Source organism: Platichthys flesus, chromosome 14 (genome assembly GCF_949316205.1).
Source record: "Platichthys flesus chromosome 14, fPlaFle2.1, whole genome shotgun sequence".
Classification (NCBI taxonomy): Eukaryota; Metazoa; Chordata; class Actinopteri; order Pleuronectiformes; family Pleuronectidae; genus Platichthys; species Platichthys flesus.
In genome coordinates, this window is record NC_084958.1 from 19,587,173 (window position 1) to 19,609,464 (window position 22,292).

At 43.8% G+C, this 22,292-nt stretch overlaps 1 protein-coding gene across 1 annotated transcript; it reads left to right on the forward strand.

Moving 5' to 3' along the window:
- Positions 1 to 17,718: 17,718 nt before the first annotated feature.
- Positions 17,719 to 22,244, forward strand: cdcp2 (CUB domain containing protein 2). Its single transcript, XM_062405296.1, has 6 exons — positions 17,719 to 17,785; positions 18,001 to 18,348; positions 19,592 to 19,933; positions 20,830 to 21,183; positions 21,661 to 21,839; positions 21,939 to 22,244. Exons 1-6 carry the CDS (start codon positions 17,719 to 17,721, stop codon positions 22,242 to 22,244), a joined length of 1,596 nt encoding a protein of 531 aa, XP_062261280.1.
- The last annotated feature ends 48 nt before the right edge of the window (positions 22,245 to 22,292 follow it).

Consider the following 22,292-nt stretch of genomic DNA (forward strand, 5'->3'; position numbering starts at 1 on the left):
GACCGTGAAACTCTAGTTGGAGCTTCACGTCCACCACCGTGTCTCCATTCATCCACAAGCAGCCGTCCTCCAGAGACCAGCTGGCATCGGGAACACGCCCGTCTGTCGGTGTTGGCATCCACACCATCCGGCTTCTGCTGTTGATTGGCCTCTCCAGCGCTAGGCCAGCGAGCGGCATCCATGACACCTCGGAGCAACAGATCGCACTGGTCCATTTTCAGTTTTTGTAAATTTCCGGGCCTCGCCTGCCACACGCGCACGCCGCAGTCACCAGATGCCAATATCTTCAGCGCGAGTTTGGGAGGAAGAGGAAGGGGAGCGGCACATTAGCATAAATCAGGATTACTATGCATGACTGTCACTTCAGAAGATAATCAAACAAATTAGAAAATTCTTCAAGTGTTCACGAATGTTGGAATGAGTCACAGATAATCCACTTAGCTCATATTCAGTTATTTTATTTATTTATTTTCGTCAGTCAGGAGCGTCTGAGAACCGACTGCTGGTGCATGAGGACGAGGGAGAACATTATTTAATGAAGAGGTGGCAATGCGTCAAAAGGGAAAAGGCGAACACAGACTTAGGTCTAGACTAAGTGATGGATATGGGCAACAGCAAATAATCAATACACTCCCTCTGCCAAGCGATCATTTATAGCAGCTCCAGACGGGGCTCAGACACGGAGCTGGTTTCTTCAGACGGCCTGAAGATGAAGAGAGGGGACGTTTCCGGCTCCTTGTCCTAGATACAGTAATAAGAAGGCAGGTGAAATTAAAAGGTCAACTTCATGCGGTGACCATTTACTAATGTTTACAGCAACTAATGCAGAGGCTGAGTTGATCGTTCTGTTGAAAGGTTGTTAAGATGTTTCTGAAACACCTTTAATCCGTTGAAATCCTCTTCAGGTCCCCGTTAGCCATCAATAAGTAAAGTTAAGAACTCACAGTGTCAAAAAGAAGTCTCAAGTCATATTGCAGCTGGGGCCCATGCCCCCCCTGGCTCCACCCCTGGATCCGCCATGGAACCTGCTTTTGTTTTCATCTGCTTCCCCACGAGGTCACATGAGACGTGAGGGGGCGTGTCACTTCCTCAGGAGCTTTACAGTGGAACTGTTGTGATATTTTAGTTTTACTCTTCCCCCCCCCCAAAGGATTTCAGTTTGTTTTTCAATTGAATTGTACAGATTTGATCGCATTAAAGGTGGAAGAAGTTCTGACATGATTTATCTTGGTCTCATTTTCTCCACAGCACAACAACCTGTTTTTTTAACAGGGGTGTGAAGGCTTATTTATATCAAACTGTAATCTTAATCATATCCAGTCATGGTTGGTACGTTTAAGGTTATAGAGAAAAATACCTGTGGAGATTCTCCTCCTGTTTGCGAACGCCACCTGATTAAGAAACCAGCGGCAGCCTGAGCCCAGCTTCGACCTTTTCTCCTTTTTTCACCAAACATTCTACAGAGAAAACAATCACACTAAACAGAACTAATCCATTACGGGCTGCGGTGGCCTGAAGATCATGAAAGATGGGTTTTCATTAACATTTCTCGCTGGTAATAACTGGCCAGGAAAGTTACTGCTGATCTCTTAATCAATGAAAGTTAAGTGTGAGCCCTGCTGCCTCAATGAAGCTGCTCGCTGCACTGTGCAGCACAGAACTGCAGGAGCACTCGAGTTCAGCAGGAAGACCCTCTAACAACTTCCTGAGGGCTGAGACTGGAGTCAAGTTACCGTTTAAATATTTATCGTGTAAGAAAAAGACGAAATAAAAACTTCAATTCCCCAACACTGTAAACTAATGACATCACATCCTCGAACCCGGGGGCCTCATCAAGCCGCCGTAAAAGTTTAATAAAGCACAATGAAATGAGATTTTCACACGGTGCCACTCATTTCCATAAGCCCGGGCGTTTACTCGCCTCGCGTGACGCCGCCGTGTCTCCGCGGGGTTGTAGAGAAGTGGAGCTCGCGCAGGAGCGGAACGTTCTCACAGCTCCATTTTCATTAAAGGGTCATTAGAAATTCAATTCCCAGTAAATGACTTTTTCGAATTTCACAGCAGTCCCTTAAGAAGTTCCTGACGTGACCCACTTTTGTCTCGAGCAGCTTCTCTTCACTACACGGTTCATCCGACTGGCTGCTGAAGATTGTCCGACTCATGGCGGGGGAAGCCCGGACATTCAAAAAATCAAAGTCCCACAGTGGGTTCTGTCGCAGGATTGCAAACTATTATTAGCTTTTACAGTATTTCTCATTTCCGTCTTGTGTTTGCAAACTCCTTATACGACTGTGGAATACACTCCACTGGTAGAACACAGAGAGAATCAACACAGTGACGCAGCTACCAGGGGGAACCACGTGCATGTCTACCCTGCAGTCGAGCTGGTTTTTTTCGTGTTGCAACTTGATTCCCACAGATCACAGGGTGAGTTCCACCAGCACGTCCACATGAATTCCTCTCTGGGTCACGCGTCAGGAGCCAACACGCCGTGCATCGGCAGCTAAGCACGCTGAGATTATGTTCTGCGATCCGCCCCATCTGTTAACGGGCCCATGACGAAAATGGCAGTTGTGCAGAGAAGTGGGTGCGAGCTCACACTTGTAACTTTGAGCGGGAAACGAACACACCCACGTTTCCTGTCCGTGCAAACGAGGCTTAATGAAGGCGAAGGGGCTATAAACCTGGAGCTCCGCCTTTTTCAATTTTCCGCTTCAGTGAGCGTCCTATGGGAGCAGGGGGGCCGTCCCATCACCGGGAAATACCCCCACAGGGCGATGACATCACATGTGTAGTAATGCAACACGTGATTTGTGCAGAAATAAAGATTTCACACACTAAAGCAAATTGAATCAAATCGAAAAAGCAGATATGGGCCATAAACTCAAAAGAAAGTGAACTAGTCGGACCCCAGAGGAAAGGTCGGACTCCAGGGTGTAATTCTGACAGAAATCACTCTCTTCAGGTCAATGACAGTTACCCTTTGAAAGTTGAGTCCTAATGGAGCTAATGAATGCTCCACCAGCGGGTTTATGAAGCGCACATCCTTGACGTGAAGTCCACCGCCCCCGACGTTAATGGAAAGCCTGCTGGCTCCGACAGGTGGTCCAGTGCCGGGGAGCAGGTGACCCCTCCACCCTCCCTCCCCTCCACCCCCCTTCCCGTCCATGCTGTCAGCCCCCGGTGACATAGGTGATGTTAGGAGCAGGTCTCGATGTGATGGAGGGGGCGTCTGCACAGCGTGTACATCTTTTTATAGCCTTGGCACCCGGATCAGACGGGCAGGCGACACGCGCAGATTTACCCACTTTCCAGAGAGTGGACACATTGTCAGAGTCATTACAAGGTGCCCTCCTGGAAATAAGAGGATAAATAGTTTGCACTTGATCAGAAGAAATGAAATTACCACAGGTACCAAAGAAATGTCCTCCTATCCTTTTTCCAAGCATCTCCCCTTTTGAAATACTGACTACAATAAGAATACATAAGAATAATTAAATTCATCATTACGGTTTGTTATATTATCAATTAATTGATTCTTAATGAGTCATTAAAATGTTACACTCCCATTTTCCCAGGGCTCATTGTGATGTTCTCTCGTAAAATGATTCAGAACAGCTGCAAATTTTCACAAGTTAGAAGCCGACAAAAGAAATTAACGCTGCCATTAATTTCCAGGAACGTTTCTGTATTTATGTTATTTTATATTTTTATGGACAATTCTAACTTGGGTACTAAAGAGGTATTAGGTATCTGGAATCATTGTCAAATATTGTATATTTATGTATTTTATCAGCTGATATATCTCATCCAGAAATGTTTTGATCCTTAATACCAACATCGGCATCTTTAATATGATTTTGTATGTTTCATTTTTTCTGTTGCTCCACCATCTTTCAGTCTTTTACAACCATGCACTAAAAATACCAGAGTGCAAATGTGAGATGCCTGATGTGTTGGAAAGCTCTATAGAAGACGTCTATAGAGCAGGAGTCTGAGCTGCGGAACGAACGGGTCTCCCCAGAGGAGGACGAGAGAAAACTCCAATCACCTCTTCCTCTCGTCTTTCCCGTCATCGTACCTCGGATGTGCCGGTGTTGAAAACACGCTGTGGGCTGTAATGGACCCGTTTCATTGTTGCCTCCGTGCTAATTGAAACTGGAATCTAGGGGGTGAATAGGTCCATTTGGTCGGCCCAGGCTTTTAACTGGGCCTTAATGCACAGAGCGATTCATCTGAGCATAAGCTAGAGTTGAGAAACAGACACAGAGTAGAAGGAGAATCTCGGCAGCGTCTCTCGTGGACAGTGAAGACTCTTTTGAAAGCAGCTGCTAATAGCTTCTGCGCCTCCAGGATCTTTTCCACTTTGCTAGAGGATGTGTGTGTGTGTGGGGGGGGGGGGAGATGTTTGCATCATTTAGCCCTGAAATTACCCAAAAAAAGTTTTAAGGCTTAAAAGTAAATAAGTTACTTTGCCCTTTGGGTTTCTCTCGATTTCTCTGGGTTTGAACATTGACGGACAATTTTTTGGAGAATATCAGCACGCAAAACACATGGCATCTTGTTTTTAGACATTTTCCTAAAGAATTGTAACATATATCTTTAAATTATTAATTCCATATGTTTTTCTAATTGGTTCAGATTAGTGAAACGAGATAATGGGAAGCAATGAGTGTCGCCCTGGAGAGCAATATGTTTTTCAACCACGTGGTTTTCCATCAGAAACACCACGATGAATAAATAATAGATGGTTTCATGTATAAAAGATTATTTATGCATTATTCACCAGTAATAATAGTTTATTCCTGAGGTCTGGTATTTGTCGAGCACAAATATCAAATTCAGCTGATAGATTTTCATGAATATTTTATAAGAGCTGAGCTGTGTCAATTATTTGTGTATATCATAATGACGTCTCGACACAGGAGCCCAGATAGAGTGAGTGCGGCGCTCTCGCAGGTTCCCCGAGGTTAAAGCTGACGTCTTTGATTCCAGATGTACGAAAGAATCTAAATAAGCAGAAGAAAAACAAACACATCTGTCATAGCTATGCTAATTGCTTAGCATTATAAGTCTGTGTGACTGTATATGAATTGTTGCACAAGTTTATTCATGAGGATTAAAAACCCTCGATATGAATGTGTGATGTTTAAATGGTGCAGCTGGAGATATTCTACATTTAGCCCAAAAATCCCAAAAGACCAAATCCAATGTGATTTTTTCCAATCAGCAAGTATTTATTTTATCGACATACCTTATTCTAGCCTTTGCCACAGACCTCCACTGTTGCTATTACACTATTTAAGCCTGTGCACAACCATTCTAGAGCAACAAAGTTGTTGTCCCTGTCTGATTAGACCTCTTCTCACGAGTGTGTACAACCTACAGCTGATCCAGTCGTACATGTGGCTGCAGAGCTGAATAAATATATCTGCTTCCTGATGTAATACATGAACAATTTCAGTACAATGGATGATAATTGTCCTTTGAGGGGGGTCGGGGGGGGGGGGATGCTGATGCTGACCATTAGCTGGGCCACAAAACAGTGAATTCCATTAGCAGAAGTCCTGTTACTCTAGTCGGATGTGTAGTCTGTGGCGGAGCTCAGGTTGCAGTATAGTGGTGACTGAGAGGAGAGCTACGGGGCAGCAGCTACACGCTAACGCAGCTTGAACCACAGACAGAGATGCATTGTTGCCCTCCGCCCGATGCCTAACTGCCCAGGCGTGTCACCAAGGCGTTTGGGTTCGATGATTGATGGTGAGGATTGATTTTTTCGCTGTGGCTGGCAGTCACGGAGAAATATCACCCGCAGGACGACATAAGATACTGCCAATGTACCGCCGTATACTTGCAGACTCTGTTAAGAGTTATGACCTACTCCCAGATTTAGCTCAACAAGTCTCTTGCGTCGAGCGACAGTGTATATCGAGGGAAAATCCAAATAGTTGCATGGTCAATAGGGTTAAAGGGTAAGTTTTTTCTCAAGGTTAGATATAGGGACGGACTCTGGGCTTAATACGTCTTCTAAAAGCAGATAAGGATGAAACCAACAGAATGGAGCAGTACCACTTGAGAACATTGGGGGGCAGTGTAGCCAAGTAGTTCAAGCGAGACAAACATAGTAAATAAGGAAGAAATTTAATTAGCCTTTTTCACCAATTGCCAATTATCGAAACATCCAGAGATTTTTGCTGATGTCAGAAACTCTGCCCTCTAGTGGAAGAACAATCACGTTAACCTTCAGGATTAATGGAATTATGTGCAAAGCTTTTTTTGGTATGTAATGGCGACATAATTTAAATCGCCACCATGTGTATTGATTTGTGTTTGTCGAGAGGCAGATGCTTCTTGTGGACCTTGGATCTAAATATCCACGAGGCAAAATAGTGGCTATTAACCTGGTGAGTCTACGAGGCTAGCAGTGTAACCTTGTTGGAATAAGTATTAACATTCTGGGATGAAAGCAGCATGACAGAAAATCTAATTTACAACTTTATTAATTCAAAATGATTGTTATCCTTCATAGGGAATTCAGACAATACAGACAAATGAAGGAAGTGTTTATTTAGGATTTGTCTTTGGATCTGTTAAGTCAATTCACAACTGGATAATTACACCATTCTCATCCTCTCAACTCAACTGACTTGAGGCAGAAACCTCAGGGACTTCCTGTGAAAATCATACAATAAAAAGGCAAATGCCATCAATAGACAAGGGCTGTGAAAAATAAATGAGGTTCATGACGTCTTTATTTTCACGTTTTATTCCCCTGTTCATGTGGGATCTGGTTCAAATGCTCCCTGTGTCACAAAGCACAATTTACCCACAAAGCACCAGCTGAGAAAACCCCCGGCAAACCACGGATATATGCACAAACTTCCCCGGAGGGAAGTTGATGAAATGGTTATAGGACATAGTGAAACATCATCCGCACATAAGCTAAAACACATTTCCATATTTCATTCCTGAAGAGAGAGGGAAAAAGCACATTTGAATGAGGAAGGGACACGTGGGGCGAGCGACGTAAAGCAGGAAATGGAATAATCTAAGCGTGGTGACCATACAATCTTTGGAATATAATAAGGTGACTGGAGTAGGAGGTAGGCAGGGAGGGAGATTGGCAAGATTTTATCACATCAGGGGAAAGGCATATTAATCATAGTCCGGTGCACGGTGGTGCAGGAAAGAACTGGGAAAAGGTTAATGTGTGGAAACGGGTGTAATAATGCACACCGCTGGAATACTAAAATGTTAAATATGCAGTGTAGCAATCATCGCACTTTGTTGCACGTCTTTGTGCATGAGGCGACACCACGCACACACTGCTGGCAAGAAAATATGAAGGGTAAAAATGTCCACCAGCTGCCAAACAGCATGAATCCGACAATAAGAACCTGAATTGTTTGTGTGTGGGAAGCTCAGCTGGTTAAGGCTGTCAGTTTGAATCTGACTCAGTGCCTCCCGCATGTCATCCGGTTTCTCTCATTTCTCCGGCTTTCTCTGCTTAAACTAATAATCTCAAGCATCCTCTCGATGATCATCTACAACCTACACTTCAGGCAAATAATCAAAACCGAGGCAGACGAAGGGGGAAAATGAAAAAGGAGTAGAAGAAGCAGCAGCGGTAACTATTTTCAGCCCCGTCTCTGACTCATTTATGACCATGAGACTGACGATAATGAGACAGTGTGGAGGGAACCAAAGCAGAGCTGGAGCAAAGCAGATCCAGACCAGAGTGACTCAGCTCGGCTTCTTCTGACAGTCCAGAAGGCTCCAGGCTTTACATCTCTGTTTCGAATGCAGAATCAAAGAGATTGTGTACTCATCAGCCGGCAACAGACATTGTCCCCCTCATTGTCTGTCGGCGTGGACGTCCCGGCGGCGGCACCCTAGTACTAGAAGGGCCATTGTTTTCCCACTAATGAATGCAGACAAGAATTTAAAAAAAGGGCCATATTGAGAAGTAGAGGGACATAAAGCAGCTTTTCCAGATCTGCAGTGACGCTCACACAGACGCCACCAGAGAGCGGGACAGTGGGAAGACAGATCACAGAGAGCGGGTGTGTGTTTTTTAAAGTGTAACTTCAAAGATTTGGCTCAAGGGAAGCTGGGCTATGACGCACCTACCCACCCACTCATCTCTCGCTAACCTGACACACACGGAGACATCATAAACACACACACAAACAAACATACAACATACTAATCTGTAGCTGAGTTATCTAGGTCGTCCAGCTCTGAGAAACGACTCCAGGAGCAAAACACACTTGCGACAAATGTCCTAAGACGTGGAGGGATCTCGGCAATCACAGTTTCCCGACGGACAAGACTACAGGCGTCACAAGCCGTTCGCAATTGCTGCCACAATCGGCGGAGAGGATGGGGGGGGGCGTCTCTGAATGGTAGATGATGTGGTGCTGTAGGGGATGAGATTCATACTCACATCATTTATGAGAACTTCCTCATATATAAACATTATCGACGTGCAGACGGCCTGAAACGGTCGACTCTACGCAAGCATTTCGGCCCTATAAGGTCCTAGATGGTTTGAAACACTAGGTGGCGTTAGGAGCCACGTTCAACCCTTAAATGTTGACGTTTTTATAAATTTGGTAGCAAATTTGATTTTAAAACCAGCGTTAATGTATTTCATCAAAAGTCATAATTTAGTGTGTGGCTCAGACGTGTGCTGTAGCTCTTAATCAGGAAAACAGGTAATCCAGGTAACTGCTTTCTCATTTGTTGTTTCAGCTTTTTGCGTGAAATCAGAAGGTCAGTGGACCTCGACAATCACAGCTGCTAAAAACTACGACTTAAAATCCATCCAATCAGGCACGTTTGCACTTTTGGAATCACCGGACGAGATCAAAGGAAACCACTCAGCGCTTCTGAATCCTCTGAATCAGACGGAGCTGGTACAGTCTGGTCGTCACAGGCCACAGCAGCTCCGCATGAAAGTGCTGATTCTTTCAATTCATTCAAGAAACAACTTGTTACCTAAACTGCCCTGTTTTCAAAAACAATCTCACTCAGGGAATGTGACACGTTTGCAAAGCAACTCCCGAAAAAAGAAAAACCAATTTGAGTCATTTGCTGAGCTCGACATCAATGCAAATCGGGGGGGTGGCCTCCCGACATCAGCATAGCGAATCCCCCCTTTCCTGTGGTGAGGAGGTGTTGTAATAAGCGTGTAGCTGGTTCAGAACAACAATCCGGGCCTTCCAACGCGATATTGTGCGACATCAATCAGGACTGTGGGTACTAATGGAGCTTCAGTGGCCATCAGAGGAGGGCGGCCGACTGATAGATGAGGGAGCACGGGCATAGAAAAAAAAACCTGTGTACACACATAAACACACAAACACGCTCCTGTCAGTGCGCAATCAAGTCGTGACATTGGGAGTAATGATAATGTCTCATGAGAGGCATCGACATTCCAACCTACAACACTGAGATCCACGGAATGAACGACACAGGAGCAATAAAACGGGAGAAAGAGAAAATAATATCTTCTATTTACAGTTTTATTCCGAAGAACATATTACTGGCGATGTTCGGGGGGGGGGGGGGGGGACTATTTAATTAGAGCCCTATTAATCACAGTAATTTCCCATTATGCGTCCCGGGAGCGTAAGTAGCCAATAGCTGCTCAGTTGCTGCTGTTGTCCTCAAAACTGGTAACGTACTGCGGGGCATAATTTCCAAATGAGTCCCGGGAAGGATTTTCATTGGCTCCCAGTGAGGGGTTGATTATCTCCGACTGTTTATTCATGCAGGGGCGGATTATTCCTCAAGAGGACTTTGAATTGGTATCTCAAACAAACACACACATTTTGTTTTGCCATCGACGCGGGCGAGTGTCTGAGGGGGTTACACTTCTTCACTCGCCTGCACAAAGCAGCGGCTGATACCACAGAGAGAAGTGTCACAGAATAATTGGGCCGCTCTGTGTTTTTTTACCATCTTGTTTTGTCAGATCTAATGCGACATTGTGTAAAGTGTTCAGAGGGAACAGCGGCAGAGTGGCCCCGGTCAGGCTCTACGCTGGTCCAACTGGTATATATAAAGAGGGACGATATGACAGCTCCTCAAAAGTGAAGCCAAATCATCGTCATCACCCCCTGGTGGCTGGATGCAGTATAGGTCATAAACCCTGCCTTCTCCGGTGCAGGATACTCGATTTCAATATTTCCTTCTAAGCATGAGAATAGCTTGTGTAAGGCACTTATGTTTAGGATCTGTATTCAGGGTGAAGACGATTTCAGATTTTCTGTATTTGTCACTTTCTTTTGTAATTGTAGATATCGGGTGCTAAAGCGACTCGGTTAGACTAAGGGAAATACAGTTAGGGAATAATTGTGTTCATGGCTATGGCATTGAGTGTCAGCAGGAACCCGACCACATCGACCTTCTCCCTCAATGGACTTCGTGGCTCGGTAACAACCCAACATTTCCTGCCTTGCTCCCGGAGGACAAGAGTCATAAATCCCACAGCCGCTGGACGACTTCCCTCTCGTACTTAATGTCGGTTTTGGACGTTTGCTGCAACGACCGACGCTGATCTTTTTCAGGAGGACATTCTGGATATGTGAACATGTTAAAACTTATGGACTGCAGCACTTTACAACTCCGAACATTTGATAGAAGAATGTCAAGAGATGTTATTCCAAGTCTCTCACCTCCCATCTGCCGTCAAGTAGCTGAGCTGCTGGTGTCACTGATGCCTGTCCCCATCCACTTCATCATCACGGCCTTTTAATTACTTTTTGTGAATATTCATGCAAGATCACAGCAGGAGCAATCTTCTGATACCACTGATCCACGATGAGTCAGATGTTTACCACCCATTAAAACAGCTTAATCAAGTGCTCCTGCTAAGGGTCATGATTGTACTCTGTGTATGTGCCAGGGAGCACTTCTCTCCACTCCTTGAGTTTCTGTTACCGGGAGCATTTACACTGCTGCATCGCTATGTCAATGATTAATTAAAAATCGTTGACACCTTCTTTTTTCATTTTTAGCCCAATATGAGGCAGCCGTCTGGACGGTTCAGTCGGGATTGATTTAAGGTTCTCGTTTTGATGTCATACTTTTATGTGCTTGTGCCGCGGATAGCTGCGATATATCTTTCATTATCATTGCTATTATTGCAGAGAAACACTTCAATTGTCACTAATGAAAAGTGCATCTCAAACTGTGCCATTCGAAGTCATCTGACAATTAGCAAAGCTGAAACGATGAATAATGAAAGTGCCTGAGCGCACATTAGACACTTCTCTGGTGTCTGTAATACAGGGCCTGTCAATCAATGTGAGAGGATCGGGGTTTAAAAAGTGGCGTTTGTTTTTAATAGACAGGTTGCAATTTTGTTTATAGCACTGTGCTGATGAGAAACAAGGAATATTTACACAGATTTCACACAGCCTGGGTTCGGGGTTGAAATCATCTTTCTCCACATGATGATAATAAACCTCTCCCGTGAAGAGAGGCATCAATACGAAGCCAGAAGAAAATAAATCCACTGCTTGAACCTTTTGCTTTTGAGTTTAACTGCACCTTTTCCCTAATTATATACTCGGTATTGAGTGTGTGGAGAAAATGCTGCTGTCCGTTTGTGTAACAAGAGCCATGTGGAGCTTCCTGTGAATTCATATTTCAAGGGCGAAATATTACATGGGCTGTTTGCAAGAAAAACAGCCCCTGTCACAGATATGCAATATTCAAGAGACCCGATTTAAAGTGGGCAAATAGGGGAAAAGAGCAACAATCCTTTCCAAACCCACCACTCCATCTTATTCTGTTAATGAGACGAGTGCATTGACAGAGGAATGCCCAACGTAGCTCACAGCATCAGCCAATCAAATACCTGCAAGACAAGTTCCACACATTTTACAATGTGAAATGGGCAATCCTCTCGTTTCCATTGCAATCTGTGAGACAGAAGGCGATTCATTCGTCACAGAGTCTCTGTACAGGCTGCTGACCAGCTTCCAAACTCATTTCAAACTTCCTGCATCACACGTCCCACAGCTTCCAGCAGCAACCCACTGTTCAGGGACACAGGGAGTCGGTCAGAGCTGGAGGTGCTGAGAGAGTGAATAGTGACGTCATGGTAAATCCAGCGCAGCAGCACAACATTAATAATTCGGGATTCATTTGAATGGAATAAAAGGATTTTTACCAGTTTCAGAACATTTTAAACTACAGCAGGTATCAGGGCCATAAGTGAACTGTTCTATTCATCCCTTTACAATAAGTTTAAAAGAAGAAGTTTCACTTTGAGCTCAACACAACTGAACAGCTCTTATTTAATAAAGTTGAGGATTTGAAACATATCTAACTTATTATCACTACCATTAAAATCCCTGATCCTCATGCAGAATGTTATTAAAGTTACGTTCTACATCGTGTCAGATTACACAGAGTTTGCACTGAATGTTCTCAAAATTAACCATTATAATAATGTACCAATGGGCGGGTATTAGAACTTGTGGCATGCTTCTTTTCAAATGTTACTCTAGAATATTTAATCAAATGACAATGTAAATTTGTATTGATTTGTGAAGTAAACTATTTTTGACCTTGCAGTTCCAATTTCTCGCCTGTAGGAGTTGCTGAAGCCCACCACCAATCCCTGATGCCCTTTCAACGATACGTCACACATCACAAACGTTCATGGACGAGAAAACCGTTTCCTCTATGACAAGTGATGTGCAATTGTGTAATTTACAGCAACAACAAACCAGTCATCCTGTGTAACAAGAGCTATGTTGAGCTTCACATTACATTGTGCATGTTGCAGGGAAATCATCAAGTGGAGGCTGGTGTGCACAACAACAATCATGTGTGCATCCCTACAGCAACACAATCCCGTCATATATCAGAGACCCAGGTGCACAATGCGGCAATAGGAAACCGACACAAAAAAAACATGGCACCTTATGAAGACAAATGGGGCCCAAACTATCCAAGTTATTCTTCACTTTCTTACAAAGCATAAAAGCTCATAATGCACGTGTCTGACCGAAGATGAATGTGTTCAGCCGGTACGACAAAGTAGCTACTTCATAATTAAACAGACAAGTCGCAGCAACACAAGAGAAACAACATGAAATCGGACTCCAAACACTTTGCACAAGCAGCAAACACTTACCTTTGCTTGGCATCTGTTTGCGAAGAGTCAACACACATCAACTCCCAGTCCCACATCTCAGACTGGAGAACGTTTGCTTGAGATTCATCTCCGCCAACACAAATCTTCTTCCTCCACAAAGTGCTCCTGAAGAGGTGTTATTGGACTGTTAGCACGGCGGCTAATGAAGTGCACTTAACGAAGAAAAACAAACAAAATACTGATTTGATGATCCCCTGGGGAGGAATAAAAAATTACAATCATTATCGCAAGTTACATTTTTATCAATAACAATATAACAAATATCCCAAAGAGATATCATTCTTGTGCATTGTTCAAGCACATAATGGATCTATCTCAGATTTGTAAAATGTTTTGCTGTTTTGTCAAGTGATATCTGCTGATAAAAAAGAGATTAAAACCACAAAGTGACATAATTATCAGTATCGATATCAACATCTTTATCCTGTCATAATGTTCCGGTCATCTCGCCCACCCCTGTGGTCCCAAAGCACAGCAGCAGGATCAAAACAGACCACACAACACAAAGTTGTTCCTTTCTCACTCTAAAATATTCAGAGATATAAGCATCTGTAACATGTGATACAAGGTAGTTATGTTTTCTGCATAGACCCACAAAACTCAACAAATTATATCTGATAAATATGACCAAATAAATGTAATATTGCTAATATTTGTTGCAAACCTTCTCCAGGTTAAATTCTCAATCGAGGACTTTGAAGGTCTCTGTTTCTGGGTCAAACCTCCAGCTATTCCACTCACTGCTCCCCCTAGTGGCCTGGAGATTTTCCGTTGCGTTAACGTGCTGCATTCCATCCATCTGATGAATTTTTTAAGGACTGTGGGTTTGAATCTGTTCTTTGCATTAATTTGTATTAATCTTTAACCTATTTCTAATGACCCACTGCTGCAGTCTTTAATTCACAGCAACATTTACGTTGTTGTGTTTTTATTGGGGTTTTGGCAGGTGGATTCATGTTTCTGAAAAGGCAGCACAGTAGAAATGTGTTGGCGAGTTCCAGTGTTTGGCCTTGTCAGCCACCGTAAATCCAACATGGCAAAAAGGTGCAGAGCAACAGATGGAATGTTACCTTCTATATGTTGGCTCAGATTTTCACTCTGATGAAAACAATGATTAGTAACTGTAATTCCATCAAGTATTTTCTATCAGTAATGCTAACAGAGTATATATTGCTTCATTTTGAATTAGCCTATGTAACATGATACTAGTTCTTCTTGTTTTACGGAGCCCCAGAAAAAAAGCTTTGAAAAATAGTAACATTAAATGAGCTTTTAAATCAAAAGAACACTAAGTAAATGTAAATAAATATTACAAAGGCCTTTTTTGTTTGACAAGGCAGAAAAAAACTAATTTTTAGCCGTAATGAACAATATTAGTGGAGGCTGCACAGCTGAAGAGCTGCAGCTGCACAGCTTTTGAAGCCTCTGAGCACAGACACTTCTCATTCTTTGTGCTTTAAATTGCTTCTGTCGTCATTTTTATGTAAAGCTTTTGGTTCAATTTCACTCTGTTTGTAATTAAATTTGAATAAATCTCAAAAACAACCAGCAACATAACTATGGAGGGAAGGTAGCAGGTGTGAGAGTCAGAGAAGTCGATCTGTTCTCTTTCCTGTTTCTTAAACCTGAATAACGGATTTCATTGCCCCCATAACTATAAAGAGAGGCTTAGCTCATTATGGTCCATAATCCAATCTGTGAGCTCCCTGAATTGGCAGTGCAATGATATATCAATATCGTCCCTGGTACAGAGCGGGTGGAAATGCAACAAAGCAGCAAAGAGGAAATGTTAACAAAATCTCTGCGAGGGAGGAAGAAAAAAAAGCTTTTCTGGCTGTAAGTGAGCACCAGCTGGGAATACAAGGTTGTAGCAATGTTTCCTCAGTACTCATTCAGTTTGGCTGGTCCAGCACTGCATAAATATTTCCACCACTACCGTGACAATTTGATTAATGCTAAATACTCTGAGCAAAGCTCTTTGTTAGAAAATGAGCTTTTGGTGCAACCTGCAGAAACTGGATTTTCACTGTCGATGTGCAAACAATACGAATGAAACAATATGTTGTTGTGCACATCTAACTAAAAAGCAGCATTTCTGAAAAGACACAACAATGCATTGAAAATATTAAAAAGAAAAATCACGCCAACACCATATAGAATTGGATGCACTTGGAATAGGCACAGGGATGTTCTGTTGAGCTGTGTAGGAAACATTAACCTATAATTTCCCTATGACACAGTGTATGTGCTTATTTATCTAATTTCCTCCCGACTACTGGGGCTTCGGAGAACGTTCATCAGAGTGAGCACTTACCGACCCACAGCAGAATCTAACCTAATGACATGTGATGTGAACATTGTTGCAGCAGATTGCCTTTTATTTAACGATATTACACAAAAAATATCAACACGGACATAGATTTGCCTTCGAGCTATTTTGATCAAAAGATAAGATGCAGGCACTGTTGTCGCCTGCCAACCAGTAAAATCCCACTTAGTTCTGATGAATTATTACAGATTTAACACATTTGATGTGTTTTTGGACCAAAACCGTTCCAGGAAATATCCCAGGTCAAAAAGCAGCTCTTTGTTTGACAGATTTTTCCTTATTTCTCGTGCAATTGCTCAACAATTTCAACCTTGTTTAGTTGTTTGAGTATTTACCCGCTAATAGGTCATTTAATTGCTCTAAACAAACGCTATCTCTCTGAAACACATTTCGGTGCTGCCCAGTATCTACATCCTTGAACAATGACAAGCTTTCAGAGAGGACAGAATTAAAATTCAAAGGCAGGGCGGTTCATTTTAGTTCCAGGAACCACTGTGTGAAAAACACTTGACTGATTTTAATCACATTCTTATTTTTCTTTTCTTTTTTTTCTTTTTTTCAGCTAAGAGCACTGCATGACTTTTTAAACCCTGGTGGAGATTTTTCACAGGGTTTTCGCAGTGCGACAGCTCCATCTAGTAGGTTTCTTTAGGTACTAGCTTTTGTTCAATGGAGCCATTAGGTATTCACTCTAAAAGCCCTGCCTTCACAGAACTGCTGCAATAGCAAACGTTTATTTGCAGAAAAGGCTTTTACTAAGAGCACTTTATCTCCCTGTCTTTAATACACTTCACTCATACGGGATTACTGCTGTCTACATGTGTCCGCTCTGTTCCGTTGTGAGACTGCAGGGGTGAACCACAGGATGTGATCGGCATTTGGCAAAAAATAACAAAAACCAGTCTGCAAATATTTACTCCTCTGGGAGGGAGAAACCAGAGAGTAAACAATGTTTGCATTAAAATATATTGTGTTTGGTAGAGAAGACCTTCCTTAGGATTCATAACGCAGTCAATCTACTGTCAACAATTAGTCTGTAATGAGACATTATTTGTTTTTCAAACCAGTTTCATTTCATTGAGCTCAACAGTTTTCTAAGATCTACGTTTATTAGACAGCTGCAGGATTCTTGTGCAAAACATATTCTTGCTTTCTCAGTTAATACATCATACAGCATTAGAACTCTGATGGGGGGGTGCAGCACTAATCGCTGACATGCTCGGTGACAACGGTCTTGAAGGAACATGGGCCACATGGAGAGTTGTCGTCCACCCCAACTCCGGCCGCAGTCATGGCCGGTTTCTCCCCAGTGGCCACTGGTCACAGCCTGAAGGGGAAACAACCGTCCACGTTCACATTCCTAGTTAATTAGAGCCTCCAATCAACGTAACACCAGTCCGTGTGTCTTTGGACTATGGAGTGTAAGGTGGTGCACAGTGGCATTGAAGCACCACCTGTTCCACCATGCTGCCCACACTGACTTCTGCATTTAATGATATATGACAACAAATTATCAAGGTCCATTTACTGCCTATGCTTTAGAAATTCAATAGTAAAATCCAGCTTTTTTTGTAAGATGTATCGACTGCCATATTCCTGGTATAGCAGCTGAGCAATGAAGAATTTCATGTCATAAAGAAGTGAGATGGTTCTGATTTCATTGTTCTCAGTCTGGACAGATGCAGGTGCATTTCCTCATCGATGCAGTAACATGTCGATGTGTCATGCTTTGCTGCTTCTACACAGCAAACATCCTGCCCCTGACTCCACAGCATTAAAGGCTGAGGGGTCTTCTCTCCATCACGTTGCTCTAATGAAGCCATTTGTACTAGCAACAAATATGGCTGTCCTCTTGCTTGTCTCCTTTATCAACTCCACTCACAGCTGGTGTATGTGTTGTGTCTGTGCGTTGTGTGAGGCCACGCATCATTAAAAATGCATAAGCATCTCTCCGACGGTGTCCTGACAAGCCACTCGTGCTCATTGGATATCAGTCATTAAAATTTAGCGGAGAGGGGCAGAGCGCGGCCCGGGTGGGTGTCAGGTTCCTCGTCCGGGCTTTGAATGAATTTTTCAAAGTGCTGTTACCTCTGCAGGCACCGCCGCTGATGTCTCAGGGCTGCCTGTTCCGCTCTGACACTGCTGTTGTCTGTTGTTGTGCAGTAGCGTGGCTGAGGCGTGACACAAAAGCAGAATCAACAATAACAACAACATGAGTCACAGGGTGGCTTTGCTCGTTCATTTGCTGCTGGTCGTGGAGCGGGCGGATTCTATAAAAGGTGAGTTTTTTATTTGTTATCTTGATGGAGCAAGGCTGAAACTTGAAGGGAGTGCTTTATCCTGCAGGCAGAGTTGGACCTCAGTTGATCAGATTTCAGCTTCAGCTATTACACGTACAGAGGTTCTATAGGTTGCAAGGAAACTGAAACAGATAAGTGCAATAACCCTGTTTGTATATCTTTACTCTGTGCTGAAACCCTTTTTTCATTATTAGGTGTCAAATGTGGAGGAGTCCTGGCGGCTCCATCCGGCAACATCTCCAGCCCAAACTTCCCAGGGCCGTACCCCTTCAACACAGACTGCTCCTGGCTGATAGTGGTGGCCGAGGGCTCCTCCGTCCTCCTCACATTTCACTACTTCGAGCTGGAGTACCACGCCAACTGCGCTTACGACTACATCAAAATCTACAATGGCATATCTGAGGACCAGGGAAACCTTCTGGGGACATTTTGTGGGGACATCTCCCCACCTCAGTTCACCTCTTCTTGGAATGTCATGTCCATCATCTTCCATTCGGACCGGCACGTGGCCCACAGCGGATTCAGCGTCGGCTACAGAAAGGGTAACTTGTCAGAAGGTTTGATGCAATATGACATCAAGTGAACTGACAGAATCTTGATCCGACTTTTTCTGGCCTAGAAGGAATAGCATAACTCAAGCCTCGACCTTAAACCTCAACAAGGTCTCAACAAAACATTATACAGAAACATGAGAAAGAATCGAGGGCCATATTTAAAGCTCTTTGTTGTATAAAGTCACACAATATCATCATGCTCCTAATGAAAAGGCTAGCATGATGATGGTTAGCTGCATGGTTTAACATTTTCATCTAGGTTTATTGTGTTAGCATGTAAAAAAACATTAGCTGATGGCATTTGGTTATAGGCAAAAAACATTAATTATGAACTAATGACAGCACTAATGAAAGGTCGGAGGATATAAGTTACTGCAGCCGATCACTCAAGTCCAGGCACAGAGCAGGTAAACCCAGAAGATTGAATCAACAGCACCAGAACGTGCTGAACAAAATTGTGCAAGTCAGGGAAGCCAATCAATAATACAATGAAATAATAATAAAGCCGGGTGTCGTGGGGCAAGGAGTCCAGAGTTGCGTCCAAGTGAAGGTTGTTTGCAGAGGGGGAGCAGGGGCTGTGTGGCTGTGGAGCCGGCTGAGTGCAGGGGATTACTGAGGGTCAGACAGAGAACAGAGGTCAGGGCTCAGGCAGACCGGCGTACAAACATCAGGCTGGGAACAAGCTGAGTCGGCCCAAAGTATGAATACCACTAAGGTAAATCCACGCCCTGGCAGAGAAGAGGTGAACAAACCTGTCCTTGTAAACAAAAGCAGGTGAGCCGGATGATAGGATGATGAGTTGGTGAGGGGGAGGAGAAAACGGAGACCACGCCCAACCAGCAGGATACTGCCAACGAGGACAAACAGAGCAGGGACAGGGCAAACATGCACAACACAACCCCAAAACCAGGAAGTATCCACAGAGGATAGGTGTTTAAATTACCATCAAGTCATTGGAACATCCTCCAGGGACCATGAATACATATGAACTAAATGTCATGGTTGTTAGAATAGACACTCGCAACCACAACTTACGATCATCCCCTAGGTACAAACTCTGTTGCTAAACCTTATAAATATATACAGCAAACTAAGTCTCCAGAGTTCTACCAATGCTACATGTAAATACTTATTGTCATCCGTCCCACCTCATAAACCAAATTCTTTCACTTTAACAGTAGTGTCCTCTCTGGAGTCTCCTGTATGTAAGTTTGTCTTCTATTGTCTCCAGACATGTGTGGTGGAGTCCACACTGGCCTATCCGGTGTAATCGCCAGTCCAGGCTACCCTGAGGAGTACAGCAACAACGCCGACTGCTCTTGGACCATCCACGTGTCCAACACCAGTGTGGTCACCTTCGTCTTCCTGGACTTTCAGCTGGAGAACAACGAGGGATGTAATTTTGACTTTGTCGCCCTGTTTGACGGCCCGACGGTCACCCATCGGCTCCTGGGCAAATTCTGCGGGGCAGAAAAACCTCCCAACATAGTCACCACCTCCAACCAGCTTCTGGTGGTCTTCAAGTCTGACTTCAACATAGGGGGGCGAGGATTCAAGGCGTACTATTACTCAGGTACCACGGTTTTATTAGGTGTAATCAACTCTTCACACCAGTGTACCGCCTTTTTTTATGTCTTGGCAATTAAAAGAGGACTTTGGTCAGTTCCAAACAATGTGAGGAACTTTGCCCGACTTGGAAGTTTAAACAATGCAACATGTATTGACAAGGATCTGATTCATTCACCAGTTCAGATGAAAACATTAAGAATGAAAGCCAAGCGAGAACAAGCTATAGATCTGTAGAACAGCAAAGACTTTTCTGGGGGAATTTAATTTGACTAAAGCACAAGGGAACTTAAACACTTCTGTTGCCAGAGTCTGCACAGTGGTGATCGTATCCAGCTTCCACTGATAGACACATAATAAACTTACAGGGAGAATTAAGCACGTGGATATACATCAATCTGATGAGAACTACCTAAACTGACAAAAACCATCTGTGAGAACTGTGTGTTTTATGTATATTTTGACTTTCTAGCTTTGCCCATATTCCATCTGTTAACATGGAGGAGACAGAGTTTGTGACCAGTGCTGCAGGCAGCCACCAGGAGGCTATTCAGTCGTATCGGTTTCCATTCTGTGGTGTGGTCCAGAGTCATCTGACTAAAAACTAAAATGGATTTATGTTTAGTCTAATCTGAAAAAATGTTGACAAGGGACATTCAGGCACTTCCCTAGATCTCGGCCGAACACAGTGACCTGGATGAGCTGTTTCCTTTATGTCCAGTCTCTGTGCTCAGATAAACTAATAGGATGTAGGCTGTCGCTTCACATTTGTTGCACCTGAAAGTTGTATCGATCTTCTCATCTACCTTTTGGCAAGAAGGGAACTGAACTGAGCACTGTGTAGCAGACTATTACAAATTAAAAGAGTTGGCTAACTTGTCTGATCTGCTGTACCTTTTCCAGGCGAATGCCAACAATTCCTGTCAGCTGTAAGCGGCAACTTCAGCAGCCCCCATTTCCCTAGCATCTACCCGAACAACATCAACTGCCACTGGAGCGTCACTCTGGCGGCTGGATATCGCATCAAGCTCTTCTTCCCCGTGATGGACCTGGAAGATCGCAACGGTCTGTCGGACGAGTGCGACTATGACTCTGTGGCTGTTTACGACGGGGACAGTCAGACGGACGCCCTAATGGGACGCTGGTGTGGCCGAGAGCATCCTCCCTCTCTCATCTCCAAGAGTAACAAGATGCTGGTGGTGCTCAGCACAGACAGAAATGAAGCTCAAAGAGGGTTCACGGCATCTTATCTTGGAGGTAATACTGGAGTAAAGGGATAGTTCACCCAGAAATTAAAATGCATTTGTTATCTAGTCACCACTATGCCGATGGAGGGGTGTGAGTCCTCCAGGGGTAAACAGCAATGCAGCCAAATCCAATACAATTGAAGTAAATGGTGACCGGCTCTACTGCTCCCGAGGTGTCAACCAAGTGTCCCGAAGCCCCCACATTTAAATTTGACTCATGTTTTTAGCCTAAATATCCGCTGTTATCCATGTTCACGCACAAACACTTCACACACTCCTCCATCAGCATTGTCTTGAGTGTATTGGGAGTAAAGTTGAATTTTTGGGTGAACTATCCCTTTAAGCACGATATCATATTTTCAGCGTTTGATTATCATCAATCTCCCTACTATTGTCTGAAATTCTAAATGATCATCTCTGCAAAATACTCTTTCCAATGTTGATCTTAAAAAAAGCAAGTTGTCTTCTTTTTTTTCCTGTATCCAAGTGGTACCAGTAAACGTTAGCTGTACAAGATCAGAATTCACCATTTTGATACCCCAGCAGTCCTTACCTCAGCTGGACCGTGAGAGAATCTACCTGGGAAACCCGACCTGTGCCGCCCAGTTAACGGCCACCTCCTATAAGATACTCGCTCAGTTTGTCAACTGTGGTACGGCCGGCCAGGTGACGAGCCATAATCTAACGATAAGCAATGATTCACCCTGTAGCAGGTTAAGACAATGACAGTGTTGTGTTTACACTCTAACTCCTGATCCTGTGCAGAAACACCAGAACATCACCGTGCTGGTGAACAAGCTCTACATCGATTTCTCTGACGGGAAGCAGCAGAATGTGCAGGAGTACAAGGTGCAGTGCGATGCCCTGCGGAAGATAGCATCAGTGTCCCTCATCACGGCAGAGGAGCGGCGACTGGAGGAGCAGGCCCTGCAAACTGACCACAGCGGCGACGACCACCCCGGGCATCAGGACACCGAGCCTCACGATTTGAGCGATATCGTCTTCATCAGTATCTGCGTTCTGGCTGTTATCCTCATGGTGATAGCTATTGTTTGGCTGGTGTTGCTGTAGTATTATATATAATGTACATATAGTCTTATTCAGCTCAAGAAAGGACTC

Coding starts and splice junctions, on each gene's coding strand:
- cdcp2 (XM_062405296.1), top strand. CDS start 17,719: ATGAGTCACAGGGTGGCTTTGCTCGTTCATTTGCTGCTGGTCGTGGAG. Junction 17,786..18,000: donor GCGGGCGGATTCTATAAAAG/GTGAGTTTTTTA, acceptor TTTCATTATTAG/GTGTCAAATGTGGAGGAGTC. Junction 18,349..19,591: donor CAGCGTCGGCTACAGAAAGG/GTAACTTGTCAG, acceptor TATTGTCTCCAG/ACATGTGTGGTGGAGTCCAC.